This window comes from Salminus brasiliensis, chromosome 5 (assembly GCF_030463535.1).
Source record: "Salminus brasiliensis chromosome 5, fSalBra1.hap2, whole genome shotgun sequence".
NCBI lineage: Eukaryota > Metazoa > Chordata > Actinopteri > Characiformes > Bryconidae > Salminus > Salminus brasiliensis.
The window spans coordinates 25,881,592-25,899,939 of NC_132882.1; the positions used below are offsets into that span (position 1 = coordinate 25,881,592).

At 40.6% G+C, this 18,348-nt stretch overlaps 1 protein-coding gene across 1 annotated transcript in view; it reads left to right on the forward strand.

The window, feature by feature from the left end:
- Window positions 1-16,887, forward strand: part of kcnh2b (potassium voltage-gated channel, subfamily H (eag-related), member 2b) — a 252,552-nt gene extending 235,665 nt beyond the window's left edge. Inside the window, exons 7-15 of the mRNA XM_072679981.1 lie at window positions 1,880-2,270; window positions 5,652-5,851; window positions 7,769-8,021; window positions 9,132-9,325; window positions 10,018-10,120; window positions 10,215-10,505; window positions 13,747-13,936; window positions 14,684-14,885; window positions 15,786-16,887. Of these exons, the coding sequence (XP_072536082.1) occupies window positions 1,880-2,270; window positions 5,652-5,851; window positions 7,769-8,021; window positions 9,132-9,325; window positions 10,018-10,120; window positions 10,215-10,505; window positions 13,747-13,936; window positions 14,684-14,885; window positions 15,786-16,043 (2,082 nt within the window). The 3' untranslated portion in view covers window positions 16,044-16,887. The remainder of the gene's footprint in view (window positions 1-1,879; window positions 2,271-5,651; window positions 5,852-7,768; window positions 8,022-9,131; window positions 9,326-10,017; window positions 10,121-10,214; window positions 10,506-13,746; window positions 13,937-14,683; window positions 14,886-15,785) is intronic.
- Window positions 16,888-18,348: the final 1,461 nt, after the last annotated feature.

Genomic DNA, 18,348 nt, shown 5'->3' on the forward strand with positions numbered 1-18,348 from the left:
GTGTAATCGCTGGGAATGAACACAGCTCTCTGTCAGCTCAGGGAGAAACACAGTGAATATTTATGATTCCTAGTAGATCACCCAACACACTCCAGCCACACAGGATAAAGCTCTCTTCTTCCTCTCCATAACTTTTCCTCTTTCTCTGTTTAGTTCACCTGTCTGAAGTGATTCAGTTCACTTCTTTCCATTCTTTTGCTTTGCTCCTGTGTCCCTAATTTGTCAGTTTTTATTAACGTGATATGCAGTGATATGCATACCAATGTGAGAGTTGCCAAGATGGAGGATGGAAAGTCACTAGTGAAGCGGTGCGTATACACAAGTATACGGCGCATACCCATCTGTCAGAAGATAGACTTACCATATGCTCATAGTAATCAGTAGGAGAGACCATTTCTCTGTGATTTTGTGCTTGATTTTGATTTGATCGGGATGGCAAAAAGCTCAAGACTTCACACACACTTTCAATCATGAGTCATGTAACCATCGCACCTCTTTATGTAATGCTGTATGCTTTTTTTGCCCAACTGTCAGGCTCTGATTAAACTCAATAATAGAATGATGGTTCTACTTCTAGACCGCAAAAGAAATGCTGTAAAATAACGGCCATTTTTAACAGTATTATCCTGTTGCTCTTAAGACCTCTTTGTTTTTCTGCTCTCTGCTATAAAATTCATTTTGGCTGTAAATTAAAAGCAATTATTTTTGGGTGACACAGGAGCAGTGTGGTATAGAGCTGGTGTGGCAGTGGCTGGTGGCCGTTCCTTGTGTTTAAGTTCTTGATTTTAATCCTTCCTCAAAATGAATTGGTTGATTCAACACTAGTCAGAGTTCTCTCAGTTTTGGTTTACTTTCTGCCAGCAAACAGTGTTAAAAAAATGGTGTTAAATTCCCAGTGTTGAATTTCTCTAAAAGTGTTAAACACAGAATGTTATTGTAATGTGTGATGCGTGTTTTTATATCTGTGAGTCCACACACACTTTTGACCCACAAGCACCATTTGTAAGACATGTTGTGAGAGTAAAGGCCTAAGGCTACATTCATTCATTGCATTTCACACAGCTGTATTGACTTGCAGCATTTTGTTTTTACACAAGGCTTTCAAACCAGATTTATGTCCTTTAATGCTAGATTATAGTATGGAAAGGTATATATTAGTTATTTGTGGATGTTATATTATGAAATAACAAAGATTTTGGGAGAATACTATTTCTACCTTGTTCAAGTCTTTGCAAGTATTCGCAATCCTCCACCACTCCGTCTTTCCCCCTTTTAACTCCTACCCAGTTCTCTCCCCTCTCTTTAGTCTGCTCCCAAATCATGCATGCTGATGGCATGGACCGAACTAGCAAAATTGGCTTGGAGTATATCGAAGACTAGCATCCCCAACAAAGCCTCCGCTTTAAAAAATCCACTGAGCATGGAAATGAAATGACATTTGATGTTAAAGGACTATCAATAAAGGCTATGTACTGTGAACCGAGTCCAAGATTAAAATCCACTCCTAATGCATAATGACCATGCTGCAATGTGAGTAAGCTTCTGAAGTCTGAAAAGGAATCAATACTCAAGTCATCCAGACGGGGCTTTTTTAATCAATAACAGAATCAGAAATGAATGTGTATGAACCTGAGAGCCTTGGTTTTAATAGCATTGTGCATTTTATTTTTCTACTCCAATCTCCAATGAACAGCTGACAGCTAACAGAGTTCAACCACTAAAGGCTAAACACAAGCCATTTCATTATAAACACTGGGCAACTGTTTCTAAAATACTGCTTTCTCACCTTCAAGATGTATTAACTTGGCCATGCAAGCAGTTGTCCTGCTCAAGAGTGTCTGCATTTAATTTCGATCTCTCTGTGCTCTCCTTTTTCAAGACAACCACTCTGATCGGCCTTCTCAAGACGGCACGTCTTCTGCGCCTGGTGCGAGTGGCCCGGAAGCTGGATCGCTACTCAGAATATGGAGCTGCTGTGCTCTTCCTCCTCATGTGCACCTTTGCTCTCATCGCCCATTGGCTAGCCTGCATTTGGTATGCCATTGGCAGTGTGGAACGCAACCGTGCCATTGGTTGGCTCCATACTCTGGGGGATCAGCTTGGGAAACAGTACAATGACTCAATCCCTGGCTCCGGGCCCACCATCAAGGACAAGTATGTGACAGCCCTCTATTTCACCTTTAGCAGCTTGACCAGTGTAGGATTTGGCAATGTCTCACCCAACACCAACTCTGAGAAGATTTTCTCCATCTGCGTCATGCTTATTGGATGTGAGTATCAGTGATGTCAAATACTTTAAACACAGCTTGCAGGAACATTGCCCATAAATGTTGATTGTCGTAGATCTTTTATCTTCTTACAAGCTTAGACCAAAAGCAATCTGTCTAACTTGTTTATTCATTTCTAATTCAGGACAATATTATAGACTAGGGTTACCAACGCTAACTGCTACTGCTTAACTGACTAGCTGATTAATTCATTGTCTAGGGAAAATAAGGAAAGCTAAGGCCAACTGAAACACTGTCCCTACATAGTGCAACAAACATGAGAGTCAGTTCTATCCTCTATGATATGTGTATGTTTAAGTAAAGCTAGGACCCACAGTGAGAGGTCAGCTTACCTGTGATCTGCTTCGCTCACTCTGCCCCAACGGCAATTACTCCCGGTCGCCATCTTGGGCCAGCACTGTTTCAGGCAGTTCAGTTCAATTTTCTGGTGGAGATAAAATAAAAATTCACAAATACCACCTTAAAGGGGCACTCAGGGTAACACAGGTCGCCATTTAAAACAACCATTTAAAACAACCACGTCACATGAGTTCCCTTGGACAATCAGTGGTTGTTCCTAACCATATGACCTACCTCTCCTAACATCCTAACAATAGTAAAGTTTGTTCAAATATACAATAGTGGTGAACCAGTTGCTGTTAAAGCAAAAAGGGTTCTACATAGTACTAAAAGAGGGTTCATTGACTTTGTCTTTGTATTTGAAGAACCATTTAGCCGATCAAATAACTATTTATGCATTGAAATGGAGCATTGAGTTTTCATGGTTATGTGTATTGCTGCTCACACTGGCTTAAAGAACCATTCGAAAAATCTATTTTAAAGGTGCGATGCTGCATTGCTAGTCTAAATACAACAGCTGAATAAAAATGAGCTAACAACTACAGACATAATTTTTAGCTAATTTTAGAAATCATTAAGCCTCGTCTCTGAAGACCTAGAAGACAGTGAGAGTGTCCCCCTAGGGTACACACCATTGCTAAGGACATCTGCAACATTATTGTAGTCACTCACATTAGAAGAGTTAATGACCTGTGGCCTATTTGGTGTCCTCTTTTTATCTGCTAACGAATACATGTATTAGTTCATTTTGATCTGCTTTGACAGGTACAATTAATAAATAGCAAAGCAATCTAATATCCTCATAATGGAAAGTCCCACGTTTATCAGCAATACAATTTCTGTTGTTAGCGAATAACTCAGTCTATCGGCTGATGGTGCTGTTCAGTGAATTTTAATTAGAGGGCTTAAGTTCAGGATGAGAACATAATCAGTTTGATCTCCCAAGCCTAATATCAGTCAGTCCAGTATGTACCATGTGTGGGACTATTGGGACATTGACAGCTGTCACAGAGGTTTAGCTAATGTTGCTTGTTGCATGGTATTTTTCTCTTTAGGAAGATGATAGTGGGTTCCTCTAACATTAGAGCACTCTGGGAGAGCACTGTTTGACTATTTCTCTAAGTATCTAGCATGAAGAAAAACACTCGTAAATGAGTCTTCTCTCTGAAACAAGCAAACTTCACTGAACACGAGAGTCAATGAATTCCACATTTGGGTTAAATTTGATTTAAAATTGTTGAAAAAACATCCATGTTTGCCATTGTTTAACACTGTAACAAAGTGTCTTAAGATAAAGATAAAGACTACAAGGTGATTAAAATTTGACATATTTACATTAAATTTATATTCTGTATAGAATATAAAAATATCTCATTATGGAATAACTACACTATAAGCAAAAGGGGTTTCATATACTACTGAGTACATATGTATGACCTGTTTTGGTGCTATATATAACCATCTTTTTAAAAGTTCTACATTGATCCATCAACAAAAGGTTTTCCACCAATGCGAACAGCCCTTTAACCAGCCAAACAACAATATAAGTAAGGGTTCTTATAGTCATATAATTATATAGAGTTATAGCTTTTTATAGAACAGTTGTCTTTTTAAGATTTATGTAATTCTTTATGTCAGTATATAATAAGCAAGAAAATATAGTAAAAACTGTTGCCAACTCATCGTTACTGTTACTTTTTCCCCTAGGCACTGGATCTCCTGTCTTAAAAACCTAAATAGACTTTCACACTCTGTCATGATTTGACGAGAGAAGTGCTGCATCCTCATTCCTGTTTAAACCCATTTCCACCAAATCACCTATTTTAAGTAACAGGCCTTCTGAGGATTAGGTCTTTTAAATTGTATGTTTGCACTAGACAGCGAAAAAGCTTAATCATGATACCTGTATTCATACTTGGTGGTTAATTATTTATTATTATTTATAATTTTTTTCTTCAGTTTAAAATCGGTATACACTACTTTAAGTGTATGCCCATTAAGATTTAAGATGCCCATTGCTGACACAGGCAGGAAGAGTGGAACTGCGGCCTCTGTAGTGATGGAGCGCCATCCAGTTCTTTTGGGATGGATTGCAGTGACACCATCCAGAGCCAGATAATCATTCAACATCAGTACCTGACCCCACTTTGTTTTGGGGTCACTTTGATTTTTAGTGTAAAACATTCCCAGAGAACTAGAAGCTGTTAAAGAAGCAACAGCTTGGGGAATAAACTCAGTATTAATACCATTGATTTCTGAAGAAACACTGAGGTAGAAGGCATTTACACATTTTGTAACACTTTATTTGTAGAGAACACTTTGGATACTATGCATACCTTGCAACCATACATCTAAATAAATAGCTATAAAATACACTCTAATATTCTATAAAAGGAAAACTGTGAAGCTCCAAAAACTATGTAAGGCTGTGGAACCGCCTCGGTCGACATGCTTTCACTTTCAGTGTCAGTTCAGTATTTCTCAGCTTGTAAAATACACATTAAAAGCATATCCTTTAGTGGTGTTTCAGAACATGAAACGTCCCAACTGTAGGGGGAGCTCAGGAGCAAGAATTGCCAATTGCTGCATACTGCTGCTTTAACAAGCTGAACATCTTGTTTCTGTTTATTTATTTAAAAATCCTTTTAATTCCATATAAGTTATATTTGCTGCTTACTGTTTTTCATACATGGCTTTGATGTATTATTTCACTTAATTGTGAGACATTTTGAGCTGTGTTTTTTATGTATGGAAGATGCTACATAAACTTTTAATTAATTAATTAATTAAATGAGGTGTATGACAAAGTCATCTTGAATAATGCTTCAGCAAGCTTTGGATTGGTCATGTTCTGGCGATACCTGATCCGTTTAATAAGATCCCAGTGTATCGGATCAGTACCTCACTAAAAGAAGTGGAGTGAGTTGTCACTCAGGTTACTGAATGTAAAGCACCATGACATCTGCAGTGTATACTCAGCTACGCAGTGAAAAGCTCTAACATTCTGTATTTCTATCTTTCCAGCCCTCATGTACGCTAGTATCTTTGGGAATGTGTCAGCCATTATCCAGAGGCTGTACTCAGGTACGGCTCGCTACCACACACAGATGCTCCGCGTGAGAGAGTTCATCCGCTTCCATCAAATCCCCAACCCGCTCAGACAGAGACTGGAGGAGTACTTCCAGCACGCCTGGTCCTACACCAACGGCATCGACATGAATGCTGTGAGTCATGCACACAAACATGTGGTCTTAAGCTTTCAGTCCTGTAATAACAAGATCAATCTCCGCTGTTTACAACCACCATTACGCCAAAACAGTAGCAACCCTTTTTACACTGTGAGCATATAATGATGAATTACAAAGGATGAATTACACAGAATGTTTAATGTCTTAAAGTTAGAGTTTCATGTCAGACACTGTGCCAAAATCTTAGATTCCTTTTGAAAAGTGTAATTGAGAAGCACTTCCTTTGGGCAGTGAGTGTTTATTAGCTCAGTAAAACACTAATATTAGAATAAATAACATTCATACAAAAAGTAGTGTCCACAGCATTGTGCTCATTAAAACAACCCCAAAGCTCTCCTCACAAGAGTCTAGTATTTTTTATAGTCATCATCCAACACCTGGTTTGGTAAATCTGTGCTCAAGGATGTTAAATCAGGTGAGCTGGTGAAGGAATTGAACGCATCCATCCGGTAGAAACAGTTGTTCTGCTGAGATAAACGGTTTTAAATAATTAAACATCTGCACAGTACTGTATGAGGTTTTTACTGTACAAAGAACTGGCTTATGTTAAGTCTTTAAGTTGCTGATTTCAGAGACATCACACACATAATGTATCACATCAGAGTTACTTTCCCCTCCATTGATGGCTCCAGTCCAATTTTTAATTTGTTTTTGATCAGGAAATTACATTGCTGCTGTCGGTTTTTCAGCTTGCATTAAAGAAAAGCGACCGGGATTTCATTTGAAAGCTCTGGTTACAGTTCTCCTTCCGTGATGGTTTGCTATTTCCTTTCTAAAATGGAGTGCTTTAATAGTGTTCCTAATGGGAGGGAAAACAAATGGTAAATCCAGTGTTCGCTCCACTCCGTTACCTTCACTCATTATAGTCCTCATTAGGTTGTGGTGAAGGGCCAGTGGAGCGTTTTGTATTAGAAGGTGAGCGCAGTAATGAGTGGAATGGTTCTGGCTGAAATTGGGTCCGCTACTCCACCCACCTCATTCAGTCTCTCATTAGAAAGTGATGAGGAAATATGGCAAATGTGTTCAGGAAAGGAAAGAGACACTATGTGATGAAGAGGGGGACATTAGACAGGAATAGGATGGTGTGACTGATTTCCATCTTAAGAATGAGGTGTAGGTTGTTGAAGAGGTCGCTCATTAGAACTTTATCAGTGTCCCAGTGTCAGGAGCATTGCATGTACATAAGAGCATAAGGGAAGAGTACAAACAAGTGTGTTGGGTAGGTGGCTATCTAATATTTTGGAGAAAAATGTTGTAAAAATAAATAAATAAATAAATAAATAAATAGGTAAATAAATATGATATATTTAACTTTGATATACTTTTTTTTTATTTTTTATATTTCACTCCACTTTTACTTTTCTCTTAAAAATAAGTGCTACAAAGCCTTAATGTTTATATAAAAGATATATATGTATATATATATGTGTATGTTTCAAAATATATATGAGGAAACTTAAGGCAATTCACAGTCACAGTTCTGGTGCCTTTTTAGCATTGCTCAGAAAACGCTTTCTAGTTTTGAATAAGATTTTGACTCACTGCTTATAGTTTCCCGTAGGTCCAGCTCATGTTTTACTGTGTACTGTGCATACACGCACTGGGTAATTTACTAGGAACACTATATTAATAATGGGTAGGATTTATTTTTTTATTCCTGTTGTGTCGTGGGTTCCAAACTAAATTGGAAACATTACTTGAATGCGTCACGCAATTCCAGCTACGCAGATTTGATTGGAGCACTACTTTAATACTGCGAAAATCCCATTCTACCACATCCCAAAAGTGTTCTATTAGATCCAGATCCGGTGACTGTTGCACTATGTATTCACTGTGTGTGTCTGCCTCTCTCTCTCTCTCTCTCTCTTTTTTTCTCTCTCTCCACCTCCCCAGGTGCTGAAAGGTTTCCCTGAGTGTCTGCAGGCAGATATCTGTCTACACTTGAACCGCACACTTCTCCAAAACTGCAAAGCTTTTAAAGGCTCCACCAAAGGCTGCCTGCGAGCCCTGGCCATGAAATTCAAGACCACCCACGCTCCACCGGGTGACACACTGGTCCACGCAGGTGATGTGCTCACAGCCCTCTACTTCATCTCTCGGGGATCCATCGAGATACTGCGGGGGGACGTGGTGGTGGCCATCCTAGGTAAAGTCTAATTCTCTTTGGAGTAAATATAGCCTTCTTTTTTGTCTATGTTGTATCATTTAAAGTGACCCTTCAGCCAACATCTAACTTTTCCTAAATGTAGTGAGTAGTTTAGTCTAGGTTTTGTGTTTAAAACTTTAGGTTAGCACTGGTGCTACCCACCAGGCTAATGCTGCTAGCAAGTAATATAAACCAACAGCTACTAGTTTAGCATCAAGTACACTGGACCTACTCCAACCCTGTGGAGTTCATAAGTCATTTTGAGTAGACATGCTTGTGTTCTGACACTGCATGACACAGTCCTACACTATATGTCCAAATGTTCGTGGACACTCTTTCTGATGAATGCATTCAGCTATTTAAAGTTGCACCCATTGCTAGTGCCTACAGAGAAGTACTGCCAATAAAATAGGACTAGAGGGTTATAAAAACCCCCAGCATTGAGCTGTGGATCTCTGATCTCTGAAATGATGGTGCTTCATCTAATACTTTTGGGATGAATCGGGGTGAGGTGGGGTGGTGATCACCCGACATACTGACTTCACTAACGCATTTGTTACTGAATGCAATCAGATCCTCAAAGCAATGCTCTAAAATGTAGTAGATGGCCTTCTTTGGACAGTAGAGACAGTTACTCCAACAAACGCAGGTTTCAACTTTGTTTAATACCCTTGATTGTAGAAGAAAAAATGAATGAGCAGATGTCCCCATACTTTTGTCCATATATTGTATGTATAAAAATGGACAGAGGTACAGACTAGTGGGCATAAATAACATACTGTTCCTCTGACCACCTACACAACACCAATATACAACATGTAACACAACTCAACACACTAATCAATTCAGCATGCAACAAGATCCTGTGAGCTAACTATAATGCACTACATTGTTCTTTTCGATGGACATTTTAGTGATAATATATACTTGTGTGTGTATGAGAGAGAGAGAAAGATAGGGAGGGAGAGAGAGAGATTTTGTTGACTATAGTGCCATCTGTTGGTTGTAGCAGTTTCTGTGTTGCAGCAGTTGTGTCCACAGCAGGTGAAAACTCTTCATCATTACGACTATGACCAGTGTGAGAATCTTCTGGGGTTTTTTTCTTCACAGGAAAGAATGATATATTTGGTGAGCCCATCAACCTCTACGCTCGGCCGGGGAAGTCCAACGCTGACGTGAGGGCCCTGACCTACTGCGACCTGCACAAGATCCACAGAGAGGATGTGCTGGAGGTCCTGGACATGTACCCGGAGTTCTCTGACCACTTCTGGAGCAACCTGGAGATCACCTTCAACCTCAGAGATGTGAGTCACACACACCCAGCAACACACACAAACTCCCACTCTCTCTCCCTGTCTCTCTTCCTCTCTGTCTCTACCTTTCTTTAATTCTTTCTATATCTTTCTCCCTTCTTTGCCACTCTCCGTTTCCATGCCTCACACATTGCTGGTTATCCTCTGCTCCCCGGGCGCTGGAGTTGGCTGCCCACCGCTCTGAGTGTGTGTGTGTACTCACTGCCCCTAACACGTGTGTGTGTGTGTGTTCACTACCAGAGGGGTTAAATGCGGAGGACAAATACATGCACCTTGTCCCTCTCTCTATTTCTACCTCTCTTGTTGGCCTCCTTTTCTTCTCTATCACTCCTACTTTCCTCTCTCTCTTCTTCTCAATCCCTCTCACTTCGCTTCTCCCTCTTTCTCTCTTTTTCACTATTAGAGTGCCCATGTTGGACTCTTATGTCATGGTAACAATCACATTCTAAGATTCTGGTCCAAAATTCTGGACACTATGAATATGTCTTAGAATATCCTTGACCACACAGGGACTAATTTGTCTATCCTGCCTGAAATCAAACATGCACACAGACACAGCCACACAGTCCACTTTACAAAAGCATTCAGAGATTTCTAAGCAATCAGAGGAAATGGGAAGACCAGGAAGTCTGAAAAAGTATCTAAAGTATGTAACCAGAACTCAATTAACTTCATCCCTGCAGACTAACATGATTCCTGGGTCTCCAAGCAGTGATGACTCTGACTGCATTGGCTTCAACAGACTCCGCAAGAGAAAGCTTTCCTTCCGACGACGGACAGAAAAAGGTACTCCCACTATCTTTCTGAAATCTGTCCTTTCTACGTCTGAATGGTGGCTAGTGTTGAGTTCTGCTCTCATGCTACCTTTGTTCTTTATCAGATGATGCGGACGCTGGGGAGATCAAGAAGAACCAGAAACCTTTGCGGCGTAACCGGAAACAGGCCACAAGTAATCCAAATGAGGGACTGAAACCGGACTGGGAGGGGCCTCGGAGTTCTATTTCCTCCCACTCCAGTGGTGATGAAGGGGAGGAGCCTGTTCATACTTGCCCAGGCCCACCTACCACACTGCTGGAGCTCTCTCAAGCCCAAGCCTCTTCTATGAACTTTAATGACCACCCTGAAGGGGAGGCTGATCCTAAAACAGGCAACACCTGCAACGCCCTGTCAGGTAAGATACAGTTTAGACTCCATATACCCACAAAATATGCATACATATAGTATATCTGCACAAAAACACAGCTTGTATAATCCCTATAGAAAATCATTGCCAATTGATTGTGACGCTTTAGAGCAGCAGCACATGTCTTGAAGGCCACCAAGCTATTAAGCTGTCCAAAATTGCACTAATCCTCCAACATCAGTACCTGATCTTGCTCCATGCTCTTTTAGCTGAATGTAGTTGGTTTCTTCACAGCAATGTTCCAACATCAATTGTAAATCTTATCCAGAAGAGTAGAGGAATGTTACTGCATCAAAGTAAAAGATGGACTCCCTGTTATTATCCTTTTATTAACATTTTTAGACAAAATGTTGAGCATGAAGGGATGATCAGCTGTGTACAGCTGTTCGACATTTGGAAATACAATATTTACTGTTCACTTTTCTCAGACACTTTCATCCACAGCAACAGTGCTCTTTTGTAAAAATACTACTTGTAAAAATAGTCTTTAACCAAATCAAATAGGCTAATGGCTAAGGATAGCCCAGAACCAGTGCTGCTAGTTGAATACACAATACAACGAGATTATAATAGTTGTAGTTTAAGATCAGTAATATCAAGGTGGGGAACAGAACATCCAAACCAGTACTATGGCCAGTTTTATAATAACAGCTTTCGTAACAGCGGCTTGGTAATTTTGTCTGCCTTATTAAGCCTCTCTATCTGTTACCTAGCTACTCAGGCTGTTCTCACCTCATAGATATTGCACGTCCAGGATTATACTAGGGAAAGCATCAGGAGAATAAATGTTGTCAGTGCCTTTCACAAGTCAACTCTACTGCCTGCCAAGAAAAAAAACAACCTTCCTACAATACCTTCGTCTGAGACCTCCTGCCTTTCTTCTTTAATGTAGATATGTGCATACCCTGCACTACACTCACCCAAGAAATGAGGGGCAGGCATCCTTACAGACTTTCTTGCTCTCCAGAGAACACAATAATTAGCACACAAGGGCCATGAACGACAAGGCCACGGCCTTGGCTGGATGTGTGAAGCAAATAAATTGGCTTTTCAAATTCCTAATTTGAAGGATGCAAAGGTTAACTGTGACAGGGCCATCTGAGAAGTCATTGTGCGTCATGTGCTTGGATAAGTATATTAACTTATTTTAATGGTGGGTTAGCCAAAAATTCTATGTGCTCACCTAAACCCATACGCATGTAGTTGAACAGTTAAGTGACACTGGTGTCAGATGTATTTCTTTAGGAATGTACAAATAATAGTCTTCTAGCCATCAATTAGCTTAAGGCAAACTGTGTGTCATGTTTATGAGTAATCTTATAAAAGTGACTAATGACCTTTTACTTAATACTGATTCTGGGGTATATACCGTTGACCATAATTTAACCATTGAGCGGTTAGAACATGTTCTTGGAGTCAAGAGTTTAGGTCTTAGTTGGTTTATCTCCTATATTAAACAAAGGTCCTTTTCTGTTAACATGGGGAAGTGTCGCAGCTGTGATTATGACATCTGGGGTACCACAAGGGTCAATTTTAGGCCCTGTTGTTTTTTCAACATGTATATGCTTCCTCTAGGTTCTCCAGACTAAAATCTTTTCTTAATGTCTCATATATGGAAAAAAGTGAAATATGCCTTTGTTACATCCAAACATGCCTTTGTTACAGTCAGAAATGTTAACTGGTATGAAGAAAAGAGGACACATTAAAGTCTTAGCATTCAGTATAAAATGTCATTGATGGTTTTTAAAGACTTTAATGGACTTTCACCTGCTTGTGTTGTGGACATGATTTGTACTTATGCCCTCTTCCATGGTTCATGCTTTTGCTGTCGCTGCACCACAATATTGTAATGGTCTTCTAAGTGACATCAAAAATGCCTCATCTGTGCCTGTTTTAAAATTTCAGACTAAAACACATATATATATATCAGTCAGCTTTCAGCAGCTATAGAACTGTAGATGAAGGACTGTACTGTAATTGTAATAAAATAAAAAAAATAAAAAAAATATTTTCCCCATAGCAATCTGCACTTAATAACTGATAATGAGAAAGTAAAAAAATGCAGATTTATTAAAAAGGAAAAACTAAAATATGGCACTCCCATTTCCACACCTGGATTTGGGGATTGTCTGCCATTCTCCACTGCAGATCCTCTCAAGCACTGTCAGATTGGATGGACAGCCATCTCTCCAGAGATGTTGGATTGGGTTCAAGTCAGGGCTCTGGCTGGATCACTCAAGGAGTTGTCCCTAAGACACTCCTCGCCTTGGCTGTGTGCTTAGGGCCATTGTCTTGTTGGAATGTGAATCTTCAGCCTAGTCTTAAGTCCCGAGCACTCTAGATCAGGTCACATTAAGAGCATCTCTGTACATTGCTCCATTTAGCTTTTCCCTTGACCAGTCTGACCAGTCTCCCTGTCCCAGCCACAGCATTATGCTGCCACCCCCATACTTCACTGTACGGATGGTATTGCTGATGAGCAGTGCCTGGTTTCCTCCAGATTAAGGCCAAAACTTTTAAATCTGGGTTTTATCAGAACAGAGAATGTTTCTTACAGCCTGAGAGTCTTAGGGGCTTTCATGTGTCTTTTACTGAGCTTCTGTCTGGCCGCTCTGCCATAACACCCAGTTTGCTGGAGTGCTGCTGTGATGGTTGACCTTCTGGAAGTTTTTCCCATCTGCACACAGAATCTTTGGAGCGCTGCCAGAGTGGCCAGAGTGACATTATCCTGTCTCTGAGCTTTACAGGCAGATCTTTTCTCCTCATGACTTGTTTTGTACTTTTACTGAGATGCATTGTTAGCTGTGAGACCTTATATAGACAGGTGTAGCACAAGACCTCAACATAATAAAGACTTTCCATATGCATTGTACATTACTTGTTAGCTACATTAGCCTCAGAGGTCCAGTGAAGCAGCAAACTTCAGACACCAAACCTGTTATGATTGTATTAACTGCATTTGGGGCAAGGGGACGATCGTGTCAGTTGTGTTTCTGAGCAGAAATAAAATCTTACTGGAATAAAAAAGGATTAAAAGTGGAATAAAAGGAATACAAGTAAAGCATTTCACTTAAAGAAAGAACATTTCCCAAATATGTGTCTTCTGTTGAAATAAAGAATGTAGTTAGGACATTGTTCATTCATGTAGCTACACTAATAAGTAAGCATTACAATATTTAAATATCCTTTACATTATTTTTGCTGTATTTCCTCCCTCCCTCCCTCTCAGGTGCACTCTCAGGGGTGTCTAACATCTTTAGTTTCTGGGGCGAGAGTCGAGGGCGCCAATACCAGGAGCTGCCCCGCTGCAATCTTCCTTCGCCCCCTCCACAGCTCAACACACCCTTACACAGCATCTCCAGACAGCAGAGGAACCAGCTGGAGAACAGGCTGGACATGCTGCAGAAACAGCTCAACAGGTGGAGGAGACACACACCCATAACCTGCACATGCAAGCATCCACTCAAATGGCTCATTAAATGGGACACTAATTATTCCTCACTGTTTGTCCTCACTGTCAAAGTGCCATTCCACGGTCCATACAGTCCACCAAGCTGCGAGAAAAAAAACAACACATTTCCACATACCTTCATATCTTCATATCTAGTCTACTTCCCTTTCTTCCCATGTGTTTCAGTCTTGTCTTGTGTTTGTGTACCAGTTATGCTTCTCTTCTTCATGTGCCTGCTATTGTATCTATCTCTCTGGATTCTAGTTACACTTATGTCCAATGTTTGTGGACCCCCCTAATGAAATGCATTTAGCTCCTTTAAAGTTGCACCCGTTGCTGACACAGATGTGCAAATGCATGCACATGCACAGCTTGTCTAGACCCTATAGAGGAGTACTGCAAAGAGAATAGGACTCTCTGGAGCAGATCAAAATGAAACTAATGGCACCATGCCTAATGCCAGGAATGGGCTAGAGGTTTAGAGCGTTGAGCTGTGAAGCAGTGGAACTGTGTTGTCTGGAATGATGGTGCTCCATCAAGTACTTCTGGGCTGAGTTGGAATTCTCAAAGCAATGCTCCAAAATCTAGTATATATATATATATATATATATATATATATATATATATAGTCAAATCTAATATATATTGATACATATAAGAAGTTTAATGTGTAATTTTGATCTGTGTGTGTCTGTGTGTGCCTGTGTGTTTTCAGACTGGAGACACGTATGTCCACAGACATCGGTGCGATAATGCAGTTGCTGCAGAGACAGATGTCACTGGTGCCTCCAGCTTACAGCACAGTGTCCTCACCCCCGCAGGCCTCTCCATACCCCAGCCCCAGCCCCGGACCTGGAGAGAGACTGATCCAGCCAGTCACACCGCTGGAGTCTGAAACACTCGCCTCACTATCACAAGTACATCTGCTAATACACAACACTAACATGTGTCACTTCTACTCAAAAGTGCTCACTCACCTGTCCTGTTCATAATGTTTAATCCTACTGATGATTCTTTGCAGACAAAAGTATATGTAGATTTAAATAGTATACGTTAGACAGCCAAGTTGTGAGAGTTGTGAAGTTAGTAAATTAGATAAGAAATAATACACTATAGTTTGTGTAATGTACCAGTTGTCAGTATACCATACAGCGTCTGAAACTACTGTAAGTGTGTATTAAGGCTTATCTGGTAACCATTTTTTTTACTTTTTGACATCATTTGTGTTGCACAAAAATGATCAGGCTGTAAGTATCTGTCTGGTGTGCAACAGGATTCATAGATTAAGAAGAGGTGGTACAGTGCAGTGTCTGTCACATAGCAGATGTTAGTGATTGTCAAAAAGGAGAGATTGCATTTGAGCATGCCATAATGTGAAGGAAGAAGCTGAATTTGCAGGTGTATCGAAGCGTATGGTTATGTGAGTCTACCAGCAGTGGCAGAAATCCCACGTCAGAATTGTGGCCGAAAGACAACACTGACGAACGGGGACCACCGCATACCATGAACATATGGAGCTGAGTGGCATGCAAGAGGCATTTGCTCAATTCTGCTCAAGACCGTACGCTTCAATACACCTGCAAATACAGCTACTTCCTTCACATGATGGCCTTTGGCAGGCTGCTTTGGGACCCATTTTCCACACAACGAACGAGACACTCACTGCACTGTCCCACCTCTTTTCTATCTATAAATCCTGGCACACACCCCACAGGTATATATAGCCTCATCCTTGTGCAACGCCATCTACATTTAAAAAAAAAAAAAATTTATAATACACAGGTTTCTAAATATTTTTTTCTCTCTTCTCTATGCAGATCTTGGACCCACAGGACTTTGAGGAATTCCCAGCCAAGTCTTGTGAGTCTCTCCATAGCATGGCAGCAGAGCTCCATTCATCAGAGAGCCGCTTCCTCAGCCCGGGGGATGTCCCCTTGCAGGGCCTTAGCTTGAGGCCCCAGCCTCACTCTCAACCTCCAGACCCTGACACCCAGCGACGGTTTTCCCTGCAGGAGCAGCAGAGTCCCCTGGATTCACGGACTCCGCAGAGACACAGTTCTGACCCAGGGAGCTAGGGAGCGAGGAAGGGAGGAAGGAGGAGATACCAACAGTGCGAGGAGAGGAGAAAACAAAAACAGATCAAAACCATCCTCTCGCTCTGCTTCTCTCTCACACTTTCTCAGTCACTCTCTCTCTCGCGCTCTCTTTCTCTTTCTTGCACATCTCACGGGGGGGTCTCTTCCCTCCGTTCCTGTTTTTGCACTGAGAAAGGGATGTGAATGGAGGGAGTCAGGATACACATGCACATGGTGGACCTCTTTGGTTTTTTTTCTGTCTTTCTGGAGTAGGACTGTTGCTGTCCCAGGACACTCTACATAATAATCCACTGATTTCACCATGAGGGTGGTCTACACGCCCTCAGGATTGGGGGTTAATCATTATCAAACTGATGTTAAAATGGACACGGGGAGCAGTGAGGGTGAGCAGGGGTGGTGACAATTGCCCTCTCTTTTTTTTGGCTTTTGTAAAAAGCCGAACGACCACTCACGGGACAGCCTTTGTGTTCAGAATCGTCCCTTTACTGCTGTTATCCAGTATTGGATTACCATGTACAAATAATAATGGAAATAATAATATAAGTAGCCATTATGTCTTGCACTGAAATTTTTTCAGAATCTTTATCTATATCATGTCCGCGGCGCTTCCGACAAAACAAAAAAGGAAAGAAAATCAAGAAAAAAAATTTATAGTGTTAGCTGGCCTAACAGAAAACCAAGAAAAGAAAAAAAACTGTTGTGTAATTTGTCTATTCTGTCCTGTCATTCTGCCTCTCATTCCCTTGATGTCTGTGGTAAAGGCGGAGCCTCAGGGCTCAGGAGTGTACTGGATTGATTGGCTTGAATTAAAGTGTGATAGAGGGTAAGGGGGCAAGTGGATAAAGGAGGGGGGAGGGGGGGCTAAAGACATGCCATTACTGAACATATCAGATTTCTGTGCACTGACACTGCGTGGCTTGGTAGAGAAAGAGTTCATGAACAATATGCAAAGCAAAGCAAGCAAAATAAGACTGTCTGTGTAAAAGCCTGCATGATGTCAGCCAGTGTTTAAAGGTGTGTCCTCATTCGCATTGGGTTTAGAATTGGACTTTATAATGTATACCGGCCTATTTATTAGGGATGTCCTGCTTTCTCAGATATGGCCTCAGCAATACGTATCCCTAACGTACTTCTCTTTGGGATGAGACTGCAGAAAAAGGAACAGGTTATTTTACCCGTTATATATATATATATATATATATATATATATATATATATATATATATATATATATATATATATATATATATATATATATATACATATATATCTAGATCTGTGTGTGTGATTAATGCAGTGAAATGATTATGAAATGCTTCAATTTACAACAATCAACATGCACTGGACGACACATTAGAAAACGAAAAAAAAAGCTTAGCGAACTCCATCAGGATGAAGATTACTGCATTGGATTCTTCAGGTAGCGGCACATTTTGCTCTGGGAACTACTGTGGTGTGTGCCAGTTCAATACCGACAAGCGTCCGCGAAGGAAAGGCAGTCGCACGAGAGGCGTCACACGATTTTCAAACTGATTGTATGGTATTTCCCACTGGTTTTATTTATGCTGTATATCAGTCGTGAATTGATTCTATTTTGTTGATACCAAATACTGCTTTACTTTAGCAAGAGATTATTTTCATTACTAATTCTAGGAAACTGAAACGAAGGTTGCTGGTGATCACCAGCTGTTGTCCGACAGTTGTCTTATATATTAGTTTGTTACGATTGTGTGGAATGACAACTGAAGACACAAGGTTGGTGACTGCAAGTGTTGCACGTATTTGTCTGTCACAGACTTTATCATTATTACTGTTATTGTTTTGTTTTTTATGATCTGCTCTTGTGATTGTCCGTTCATTCATGTCCACTGCATTCTCATAGTGCAGAGCCAGACGAGGTTGTTTAGTTTTGAGGCATATACAGTATTCTGAAGCATTTCAAGAACAAGAGTGCTGGTCAGAAAACAATAATGCTGAATTAGCATTCTGAAGCCCTGTTTGGACGGGATTCGTTTTACATGGGGAGGTGGAGTAATGTAATTAAACTACAGGATGTCTGTAAATTTATGACAGATTTGCACTAGATAAGAAGCACTGCCATTACCACCAAAAAAAATATATATGATATGAATATTGAATATAATGAATATTTTTATCTGAAAATTAGCAGGTACACATTCATATGTAGGCAACAGGCTGCACCACACAATGACTTGCCTGAAGTCGCCAGAAGCATTGCACCTCTGATGAGTACTTTGGCCCATCTTCTAGATTTTACTTAGGT